Genomic DNA, 12426 nt, shown 5'->3' with positions numbered 1-12426 from the left:
TAGCTTTATCTAATTAAAAGCAAAGTGCTGCCAGTGACAGAGGAAGGTGGCATCACCCCAAGTAACTTCTGGAGGAACAACCTCTTGAAATGACAAGCAGCTCTGACTCCAGGCTATTTAACTCCTTTTTTGCCTCCCTCCAGGCACAATGGCTGTTCTTCTATGTTACAGCAAATTACCCACTAGACAGATACTTGTTTGGCAACTTGATAGACTAAGGGAACCAAACTATTTTCACACTGGCTTTGAACAGATATTAATAATAACAACCTGGGCGGCAGAGTTCCTAAGATTCAAGGTAAGACTGAGCATACGCTACTTGTCCACATAAACAGGATTTTTTCCTACCACAGGGCATCAAGGCTAATCTGTTTTCACTGTGGTGTATAGTAGAGACGGTCAGACTTTTTTTTCCCCAATCAGATATCACAAAAAAGGAAACCAAACCAAAGGTTAAAGCAAACATAGCTTATTCCAGACTCCCTCAAAGCCTCTTTCTGTCTGGAATGTCTCAACTCTGTAAAATTAAACAACCATCCAGGTGTGTTATTTTAAAACATTATATTCTAGAAGAGTTAAGCTGCAGGGTGTGCAAACAGAAACTTTGGGTGAGGGAGTTACCAGTAAGTCCTGCAATTTACTGGGCCACTTGCTCATCCCCATTACAACTCGGGTTTTTTTTCTTTTTCTTCACTTTCTGAAGCAACCTGCTCAAGATACCACACAAACAACTCCCCTGAGCTCATTCTATGAAAAAGTTTGTATTTTTAATAGGAGGATATATAAGTTTCTGTTGGCCAAGCTTTTACTTGGGCTTCATAATAGTATTCATAACAATAAATTTTCCAGCACCTAAAAAAAAAGGAAAAATCTTTCCACACCTCCTAAGCTGTTTCAGAATTTTAGAAATCAATGTACATCTGCACTGAGTTTCATGTTTGGAAAATTAGACTCTTCCAACAACAGAAGAAGCTTTGTAAAAAGTTCACCCCAGATCTATCACACAGCAGAGGTGACCACAGAAGTACTGTCCCCAAAAGGGACATGTTTTCCTGTTTCTTGCAGCTTGCCCACACAGAAAAATTTAGTCAAAAGCCACAAATTAAACAATAAACTTGAAAAAGCCTCTAGAGCTGACACGTCCTCCCCCCAAAAAGCTTCCAACTCAGAATCTTAGTATTATCTGATGGACTTGAAATATTCGTTTTTCTGCAGATCAATCTTATAAACTCTCCTTCTAATTAAGAGGGATGAATTGACTCTGAGGTAGAGAAATGAAACTAGCATTGATAGGGCTGGTTGTCATGAATAAGCATAAGCCTGTACTATTTCTGTTTTGATTATTTTCTATGGCATCAAGTAGATACTCATTATTTTAAACTCTGTCCACATACCGATGGCTTGTTTCCTACTGTGAAAATTTCTGACACAATCTCCTTGTGCCAATTTCATATATTCAATTGAATTAACTATGTATGCCCCTCAGTTTACAGAAGAAATCCTCAAAAAGGACACTTACAATCTTGAATGGTCTACAAAAATCATAGCTCTCTTCCATCTGGTATAAGATAACATAGTTAACGTGTCTTCAATGAAATAAATGAACACTCTCAGAACACAATTACTCAAAAGATGTTTCTATAGATACTCTCTCCTCACTCAGTTATTTGTGATATAATATCTACAAAGAGACACAGTTCAGGAAGTTGGCTAGAACCTGTAAGAGGACTTTATTCCCAGTTGGATGCTGCCCTCCTGTGAGATCTTATCATTTACCTGAGGTAGGAGAACGATATTTGCTCATTGGGAAAGTGCTTTGAGAAAAGTATTATGATTATAACCTTTAAAGCTTACTTCCCAGAGTACAGTGCTTATGATGTTCCCATCCACTTGGCACTTTTAGTTTCATTACAGTGCTAGACACAGAAGCATCCTTGAAAGGAACTTATCCATGTTTCAATATCTGAAGCACCACTTTTAAACCTTAAGCCTTCTAGACTTTCTCTATTAACAACAAATAAAATGGAGGCAATGATGGCACAAATGCAAAATTCACCTTTATCCCTCTTAAGCTGTTTTGAAAAGGAGTATCTACCTCAAGCAAATCATCACTCTGTGAGTGACGAAGAGAGACAAGGCATCTCTAAAAGATAATGAATAACTTTACAAGATCTTTAGCATGAATCAGCTTTGAGACACTTGTGCAAGAAGCCTGTAAACAGCGCGCTAGACACCTGACTTCCATGTGGCAAGCACTCATGAGTCAAGTCCCATAGCCCACATCTACTGCAGCTCCATCTGGGTCTGAGGCTGGCTCTGCTGAACTGGCAAATAGCAAGGGCAGCAATTTTTTAAATCTTAAATCTGCTATGGTCCAGTTGAACCCTGGCTCCCCTAGAAGTTACTCAAATGCGGGGCTATAAACTTACTAAAGCACCTTACATTCAGACCTGTACTCTATGCAGTGCCTCTGAACTAATCCAGCTGGCACAACCCTACAACATGAAGGCAATGGGAAATACAGTATCAGTTGTCTTCCTGCACTGCTGCATGTTACCCTTAGCAGTAGGGATCCAGGATCTTGGGATCAAAGGAAGGAGGCACTGAAAACAAGCACACACATTGCAGCAGGAGGTGACAGTAAACAGAAACCCCCTCAGTCCACACAGAGAGCTTTTTATTAAGGACTGCTAAAATTAAAGTTCCTTTTAACTTCATTTTAAAATACTTTACTCCCTTGGCACCTTCTTCAAAAGCACAGCTACAAACCCAGGAGTGCACAGGAAAAGGAAAGTGGTTTAAACTTGTAGCTCTCCATTTCCCTCGCCGATCTTTCCTTGACTGTGTTCAGGTCTAGCCCCATAAAGTTACTTTTAAGCAGCTTTAATTTGCAGAGAACATATAATCAGTAACGTTCCTTAAAAATGACTACGAGTCTTAATGGTGTATCATATCCTGAGTGCACACATAAGGGAGAAAAGATAGCCTTCCTCTGAATGAAAAACAAACAAACAAACAACAACATAACAAAATGCCAAGAGAAAAAGAGAGAAGGAATAGATTCCAAACTGGGTTTCATTAATAGAGGCTGCATCTTAAACCCTGAAGTACCAATGCAATTTAAAATGAATTTAATCCAAGGAAGAAGAAAACACCAAATTCTCCCTCCCTCCTTTCTGACCTCCTGTGCCTTCACTTACTTTCTTTCAGTGTCAGGTGTTGATGCTGTGCTGCTGATACCAAGTGACTCCTGCAAGAGAAGACACAGTAGTGAGAGCAGACACAAGAGCAGCCTTTGCCCAATTTATGTAGAAAATTAAATTAAAGAACAAACAAACAAAAATATATGACCGAAATCAAAGTGCTTACCTCAATCTGGGATCGCAGTTGTAGAGATGTGGGACTGGCATCAGGTTTCTCCTAAAACGGAACAGATGTCGGGTTAATGAAATTACAAAGAAGAGTTTGGAAGGGGTGAAGAGAAGAAACGGGTAACAAAGTCTTGGACTACCTCAAAACCTGTTGAATGGGAAACACCAGCCTCTCCATGAGGAATTGCTCTCTAGATACATTCTGAAATACTCCAATATAGGAAAATTATACCACTGGATTTTACAGAGCAACATAGGATTGTCACACAGAGGAGATTCAAAACTAAATATAAAGAAGAATGAGTTCTTTTCACTAAATGATCAATGCTTAAGACAAACTCACAGAAAGACCTACAACTCTCTTCAGTATTTCAGTATTCTTTCCCTTATATGCTTATTTGTCATTTACTGTTAAGCCACTTCAAGTCTCTATGTCCTGTTCAGGGTTCCAGATCGGTTAAAGTCCCAGGCAAATATGGGGGACAGAACAAAAGCTAAGGATCCATCTCTGTTAACAGACTGCATGAGCCTAAACATACATGGCTAAAGCAGACTGATTCCACTCATCATGCACTGCTCCACAGCCTTCTTACTGCTGGTAGTTGCAACACAAGTTTTACCACAAACATAGTTCACAAATGCTTTGCTATAACAAAAATATTGTTGTTTTGAAACTTAAAGTATCATTCATAAAAAATAATTAAGACTAAAAACAGTACTTTTTGCTCGGCATTTTCTATTAGAAGTTGCATGGAAAGTGCCAACTCAGTTCACTGCTAAATACAGATAACTGTTTTCCATAGCACAGTGTTAAGGGCGTTGCTCAGGGATAGTTCATAGGAGCCAAGAACAATGCCTATGACTTTTGGGTCCCAGTTATCATACTAACGACGTGCCTAGAAAAACATGCACAAGCTTTAGTTTCTCAAATGAGTAAAATAAAAAATAAATTTCAGAAAGTAGGCAGTTGAGGTTTTGGGTTATGCATGACGGAACACCCTTCGGGGAAGGGATATTAGCAACAAGAATCTTTCTCATGCAGGTATCTGTATTTCTGCTACTGCTGTGGATTAAAAAATGTAAAAGATGCAAAAAATTATGTTATGGCATCACACAGCTTAATAGTTAAATCCAAGCAGAATTTCTACAAATTTACTTTAACGAATAATATACAGGAAAAAAAAATCAGTACTGAAAGAGCATTCTCTTCTAATGGGCTACAGCTACTGAGAGAATTCTGGTACGTTCCAGCAAGGCCTATTTTTCTCATAGAAATGCACCAAGAGGATGGAATTCAAACTCCCTTCCTCCAAATATCTGGGATAGAACCATCTACTCCAGGGCCCAGTCATAAATTCCCACCATAATCAATGGAGAGGCAGCAGCTCCTGGAGAACAACTCGCCTGACAGGTTTCAGATACCTCAAGTTAGATGAGACAAGCCCCACTCCTGGTATATAATTTAAAATTAAAAGGCCCATATCATTAACCATGATCTATCTGAAATCAGTGGGAAAATTCCAATTAAAATGAAAGAATTAGAAGTTATTTGTCAGTATCGAGAGCTGCAATTCACAACTTGATCTGCATGTGAAACAACGGGAGAGGCCTGCTTATGACCATTTCTCCCCAGCAGCTCATGAAGTTACTGCAAAGGTGATATGTAACTAAAGGGTCATCATAGCTGAGTAAGCAACAGTAGTACACATACTCAAAGAAAAAAGATATGGATTTATTTCTCAATCCTGGAGGTCTTTCTGTTCATGCATTCCTCAGCCTACATGTAAATCTCTTATCTCTGTGAAATTGTACTTCCTATGCCCTTTGGTTACAGAAAGGGTGATAAAATGTTCTTACGATTTAAAACAAAAAGGAAAGCTAGACACAACTTTCTGGAAATGCAGCCTTTTAACACAGACAGGAAATTACTTTTGACTGCCATGAAGTGTCATTGGATTAGTGCTCCCAGAAAGTTCCTAAGGCCAGAGTTTGCAAAAGCACAAAGAGCCCACCCTGCCACCACGCAGCTGCCCGTCACAGCAGGCAGAAGAACACAGAGCAGCCCATTGCCACATGCTTGTTATAAAGTGTTCAAGGCTGACACAAGGTCATTGCCCAACTTGGTGATTTTGCCTATGGTCTGATTATCTGCTTTTGCTGATCTTGTAGCACAGAAAGGGAACTGAAGTCCTTGAGTGGAAAACAGCACGAAAAGGAGATCACATCCACTCACTGACAGACTTGAGGGCTCCTCCTGCAGTCAAGCAGAAGCTGGACAGTGACCAGGGAAATTCCACAGATGCTCACAGATCAAGGAAGTGAAATTAGCCATTTGGCACCAGACATTCCCCTCTTTCTCCATTAGCTCTGTCAAAATGGAATCCAAGGAAGTATTTCATCCAGGAAAGACTGCAGGCACACCACTACAAACCTCCTCGCCCAGTCTCTCACCCTGGCCTCAAGGAGGGAGGGAACAGAAGCCCCATTTCCAAACATGTCTCATGAGCACCTCATTTGTCCACAGATTGGCACACAGCTGAGAAACTGAGCATTTTACAAGCTAGCACATCTTAAAGCTTCACGTAGCCACTCAGGAGAACCAGCTGTGTGTCCAGCATGCCTTTAGACTCTAACTTCTCAGCAGTAGATGTTCCACTTTCTGATTTATCTTTTGCTTTATAAAGCTGCCTGCTGCAAGTGCTTTTTAAAATACATAGTAGCTTTTGTAAATTATCATTTGCAAGACGCTATCTAGGTTCCTAAGGCTTTATATAAGTCTTTTGCTTGAGCAGTTACTTGTGAACTCATAGCCTGAGATTGCAATTAAATGGAAAATTACCACTTCCAGTCTAAAATGAAAACTATGCAGATGAATAGCCAGCTGCATCCCGCGTAACAAAATCCTAAGAAAAGCTGACTGTATTTGCTTTCTTTTTTCTCACTGTCAAACCCGCCCTGTTTTAACAGAAGCAGTTTTATAGGATCAAGATGACTGTGGAGGACACAAACAAGGACAATTCTCCTCTTCCTCCTCTAAAACTTTGCAACGCTGGAACGCAAAACATTCAGTAGTCTTGTATTGCTGTGATTATTATACCTGTTTGCTTTTCAAAGAGAATGACATTTTTGCTATTTAGACAAGAAACTAAAGGAAAATACTTAAGAAAGTACCACTCTTATCTGAACATTTGGCATAGAGTAGTATCACTGACAGAAATTTTATCATCCTAGAGTAATGCTATTTATTTAGGTTACAATCAGTTAAACCTCACATTAAAATTCACAGGTTGTGTTGACTTGAATCCAGCAGGATCAGAGCCTTTTTTCTACCATGGGCTAAGTCTGGAAGACTGAAAAAAACCCTGTACTGTTGGCATGCTGTCAAGCATGCCACATCTTCTCCAAAAAATATTTTCAAAGATTAGTGTCATGAAAGTACACCTTTCACCATTCTGAAGAGAATCTTAAAAACGAAACACAGGAGAATTTGGGGGCAGAGACGCAGACAATGTAGTAACCCCAGCCCTCTGGTTGAGACACAGCAGGCGATGGGCCTTCTCTGTCCTAGCCTCAGGTAACTGCCTTCTGTGCATCCATAAAGCTGGTCTGTAGCATACTACATATTCTTGCTGCCTGCACACTATGCAGTATTGGTGCAAGAACTCTACCTGACCTCAGGAAGTACCTGCAGACTCCCTGATTGAAATGTGATTAAAGCTGAGACCCAGCTGTTAGGGGAAGGGAAACAGAACAGGTTTCACACTGCCCTGGTAACACCCTCATAGCTGCACTGGGGACACTGCCCAGAGTGGGCACTGAAGAGAAGGAAGTGGCAGAGCTGGTCAGGTGCATAAGAAGTGTGATTTTATTTCTTTCCTCAAATCCCTCGTGTTGAAAGAGAACATGACCTGCAAGCTTAACAAGCCTCAAGATTTGAGGCTTATGCTTCAGGCCTTAAGCTGCTCACCTCAGGGCCCAAGGAATAAACCTCCTTCACATACAGCTCTCCCATTCACTTTGTCACTATGTGCCTTATTAAATCATTTGGATACATTTTCATTTCAAATAATGTTAATTTCTAAATAACATCATTTTGTTTTGTATGTTACTCTCCTTGTAAAGATAATAAAAACAGTTTTTACTGCCTTTTATAAACCAATCCTGAAAAGTGCATACGGGAAGAATGTATCAAAGCACAAAGCATGAAGGCAAGAAGCTGGAAACACATTTCCCAACTGGAACAAAAGATTGTGAATTCATGAAGCCCTCTTCCTCCAGTGGTAACTCCATCTCAGTTGCTCTGAGTGCAGCACAAGAGATAAGGAAAATCTTTGCCTACCCCAGTGTGCTACCGTTCTGCTACTGAAATGCATGAGTACAGCAGAGAAGAGTGGCCAGAAGGAAACCCGAGTAAGTGAAGTAAGGCTCCTGCATTCTACAAGAAGACATTCACATATTTTAATTACCTAAACATTAAACTTCATTTATGCTCGGCGCTACAACTTAGTTCAGGAAACTACATTTATTGAATTAATCCCTTGTAATTAGAAATTCATGAAACTCTTCACAGTTTCTACTACAGGAGCTGCAGGCATCTGAATTATAAATTTAAACACTCCTGTATAGATCCCAAGGTGGGATTAATCTCACTGCGCAGACAGCAACTGTGAAAATTGAAAACCATGCAAGTGCTGGGAAAATTCAGGGGCATAACCAATGGGAAAGGAGATGACTAAAACACTCATAAATTTATAAACAGTTGTATGAATTCATTGTAGCAGCTGTAAATATGGCACCTACAGGGGAAAACTTCTGCAAGGAAATTCTGACAGCCTCTTCCTCCAAACACCTTCCCTGTTTGCTCTGAAGGTGCACTGCATGCTCCAGTCTAGCTCCTGAAACAATTAAACAATGCCATATGTGAAAGACAGCCGGAGCACAGAGGCCTCAAAGTGTTTGTTTTGCTTGGAAAGCAGCCGTTCTGCCTGGAGTCCTCCACCACATATCACATCTCAGCCCCTGCATAAGTTCTGCAGGAGGTGAAAACTGTCTTCTTGTGCTGAGACTGCGCAGGTACACAGGTGCTTCACGGAAATTGCTTGCAAGTTGCTAGCTGCGGGTCACAGAGCAGAACAGAGTAATAAAACCATCTATCCCCGTACCTACCTCCTCAGCAAGTATTGGAGGGAATTACTCAGCTCAGAGAGTTTCCTGGGGTTCAGATCAGTTAAAGTCCCATTCTGAGCCTCAGACTGCTGCCTCCAGACCATACTTTCAGCAGAACTGTTTCAGTGAGAGGGGAGGCTTTCTGCTCCATTACCCTTGTGTGTTAGGCCAGAGCTGACACATGCTAAATGATAAATCCTGCAGCAGCAGCAAAATGCTGGGTCAAGGAAATGAGCTACGTAGGAGGAATGGTTAAAAAATGGGAATTCAACCAAGTAAAAACCTCTTTTACACATGAAATAATAGTCCAAAAGTCTCAGTGCCTCACAAGCAACACAGATGTCATTCAGCTCTTAGCTTAACTAATGACTGTAGCTTCAGAACAAGCACGCTACTGCAGCACTCACATGCCTCCTTTTAGCATTAGGCATGGAAGAAAAACCATGCCTCTTAGCCTGACTTAAGCATTGGACCTATTCAACATAACACATCATAGGGAGCAGCGTCTGATGTTCTCCCCTCTGCCAACCATAAAAGTAGAAACGCTGTTGTTTGCTTCTTTTTTCCCCATCTCAAATACATTGTATTCAACACTAGGGTTGGAAAACACGGGCTGAAAAACAGTCTACAATGATTTTGAAAAACATAATTCATTAATAATTACAAAGGAACCTTTGTAAAGCTCTCCAGCAATGAAAAGCTATGCAGTCCTAATGTGAAAAGACACGTGCTACAAACAGGGTCTGAACCCAGAAAAATTACAGCAGACAAAAAACAACTACAAAAGCCTCCTGACAAAGAAAAGTCGATACAAGAACACAGCTTTCTCCAGTGCAAAGATCTGATATGTCCGAACCGATATTCCAAGCAAAACGATGCCAAAGCTACGGTAGCTGTCTCTGTGGTAAAAATGTATTAATATAAAGCTGTATATACACAATTGGGCTGCTGCAGGTCTTGGAGTGACGTATTTTATACCCATCACCCAAATGGTAAAACAGTAGAGCATTCTTGTGCTGGTGTAACTGCGTCTATGCTAGAGCTGTAGCTTGGTGTATATAGCCCCTGCTATTTCTGAATAAAACTCCTAATGTCTGTCAACATCAACAGTTAACCCTTATTGTTTGAGTACAGTCAAAAGATGGTTAATTGAGGGGAAATTTTTCTTATTTATGTCATGTTGATAACCTGCAATGCATTTTATGTCACAAACTTCACCATTATTGCCATTGTCATTTGCAGGTTGGCTACTGCGGTGAGGTAGTTTTTCTACCTCATTTTCCTGAGATACTTCACATTAGAGACCCAAAGCCCCAAACACATATGAAAGTGATCCCTATCTTTTAATTCCTTCCATTAGAACCTAGAATTGCAGTGGGTGCCAGCCTTGTTTCTGCAACTGCCTGCTTTGGGGCACCAGCAAGCAAGGCAGCCCCACAGCCAGGCTGTTGCTATCAGGCCATGCTCTTTCATGCTCACAACCTACCTCGGCTTCACACTTCTGCAGGAGAATCTGCACCTATACACAAGTTGTGATTTTGAAAAGTTTGCATATGTAGAGGTATATGTACATACTCCATTTCTTCTTTTTAAATGGGAAATCAAACCTTCCAGGACATGACTAAAATCTTTTGTTTAATTAAAAAAAAAAGAAAACAAATCTTTCTCACATCCAGAACAGAATTTCTAATCAAAGATGCAGAAATCATGAACTAAGGTCTTCAATAGTAGAAAGCACTGACTAGACTGAAGGCTAGAGCTGTATTCTCAGTAGTTTAAACTCAAAACGCCTTTTCTGCTGATCTGCAGTTTCAGTTTAATGTTTTTAACCCAGTTTATTTCCCTTTAGTGACTCCTGTGTTCGTTATTTCCTGAGAAGATTCCAGTCAGAAATCCATAACAGCTCTCTGTATGTTTCAGCATGCACAAGCACGTGGGGTTGGTGGAGTCTGACTTTGCTTTAGCTGCTCAGACTTTGGGAACAGAAGGAATACAGTAAGAAAAAGTTTTGAAAAAATTTCTATCATCAGACAAACCTGAGTCAGCAAAAAAAAAATCCACTCTTTGCTGACATTTTTTATTACTGTCAGATCTTTTCAAAGCCATTTGTTTCAAGATCCTTTTTATAAAGGCACACTCAAAGCAGAAAAGAAACTGTTCACACTGGGAAATGTTTCAATATTTTTCTTTGTTCTTTTAAAATCTGACATTTAGAAACAGAATCAACATTTAACTTGAAAACAAACTGGTTTTGTTTACTACATAGGTATGTGAAAGTGAGCACCTGGAAATTAAAGTGGATAGTATGAATCCATTCCCTAGAGCTATGCACTGAACTGTTTGCTCTCAAACTGTAAAACACACTCCAAGAATGTGAGGGGGTGCAGGAAGAGATGCAGGGGTTGGCAGTTGGATGCTGACTTCAAAGTCTCCTGGAAAATGAAGGAGAAATTAATTTTTTGACAAGAGAACCGAAAACAAATTAACCATATTAATGCAAAAAAGGATGAGCCCACAAAATTGCTATTCTGCATTTATACATCCACCCTGCTATAAAAACTGCTTTTGATAAACAGACTTCTAAATTAGTCACTCTTTCTTTAGCTTTGAAATTAAAGCCTCTATTTGATGGATGCTGTGGGCCAGACCTTTGCTGACTGAAGCCTTCATCAATGGCTATTACATGATGACTATCAAACTGAATTTCATATTAAATCCAATTTACTGTATCATATTTCTGGTTCCACACATGACATGCAAGGTTCTTCTCATCAGAGTGAAAAATTATGACTGAAGCCCAGTAGATTGTTTGGCCCAATGTTGTGTATTTAAATAATGTGCATAGCTCCTTGGCTCTCTGAAGACCACAGGATCACCTCCCGTATCTCAGTGCTCACAGAAAAGGCTGCATTCTCTATGACACAAAGACAAAAGCCAGCTGGTGCTCAGTAAGCATGTCGATAATATTAAGTAGCGGATGTCTACACTATAATGACAGAAATCTGTATCTACACAATTACTAATAGAAGTACTCTTGACTTGCTCTTTACATTTAAGGAAAGAATGTGGCTAGAAGCTCTTATGCCACTGACTGTCCTCGTATCAGTAAAGAGTTAAACTGAAGACTTCAAACAGGCTATTAGCCCTTGCCTCTATAGGAGGCCCCAGTTCAGCTATTGGCTTCAGCCTGTTGTCCCAAAGCTCAGCTGTTCTGCTGATGGACATGTGTGACTCCCAAGACATCAGACATTGCTAGTGTGAACCTTGCCCCGCAGAGAGCAGAAAAGTGGTGAATGCAGGCTACAGAACGCAATGGCAGTCATCACATCACAGACTGACACACAAGAAGCCAACAAACAAACCCAGTGCTACAAGTATTTGAAGAAACAGCAGTGATGACATTGGTAGGTGCTGCTCACATACAAAGTGTTTGGAGCTCATGCAGCTGTTCTGCAGTGATCACCAGCATTCAGACTTGAGGAATCTGCACACAAAGTTGCCACCACTGCTTCAGGCAAACCATCCTCATCCACAGCTACTCATCAGAGGGCTCCAGCAAAGCCTAGCTATTTTACTTCTGAAGCAGCACCTACGATCAGTGTCCGAAACTCCACTCCAGCTGCCTTCCAGTATGCAGTCATGCCTGACTCTGGCAAAGCCAGAGCAAGCAAAGCACAAGTGCAGCACAGGCTTGCACTGCAAGAGCCACCTGCAGATGCACCACAGTCAGTGACCCACATACACTTTGTTCCAGCACAGCCTGCACAAGCTCTGTGCTCACAGCGCATCTTCTCCTTCCCCCTATCCACTCAGTGCCGTATTTTACTATTAAAGGAGCGCTGCAGTCACAGCAAATCGAGTTATAGCATCAAAAACACAGACATGCATT

General features: G+C 40.6%; 1 protein-coding gene across 1 annotated transcript in view; it reads right to left on the bottom strand.

Annotated features, from left to right (window-relative positions):
- SASH1 (SAM and SH3 domain containing 1) overlaps positions 1–12426 on the bottom strand; it is a 518758-nt gene that overhangs the window by 61632 nt on the left and 444700 nt on the right. The window contains 2 exon segments of the mRNA XM_019612896.2: positions 3201–3250; positions 3370–3420. Coding sequence (XP_019468441.1) covers positions 3201–3250; positions 3370–3420 — 101 coding nt within the window.

The sequence above is a fragment of the Meleagris gallopavo genome, chromosome 2 (assembly GCF_000146605.3).
Source record: "Meleagris gallopavo isolate NT-WF06-2002-E0010 breed Aviagen turkey brand Nicholas breeding stock chromosome 2, Turkey_5.1, whole genome shotgun sequence".
In the NCBI taxonomy this organism is placed as follows: Eukaryota; Metazoa; Chordata; class Aves; order Galliformes; family Phasianidae; genus Meleagris; species Meleagris gallopavo.
The sequence above is the reverse complement of the archived record's forward strand: the minus strand, read 5'-3'. Positions and strand labels throughout refer to the sequence as shown.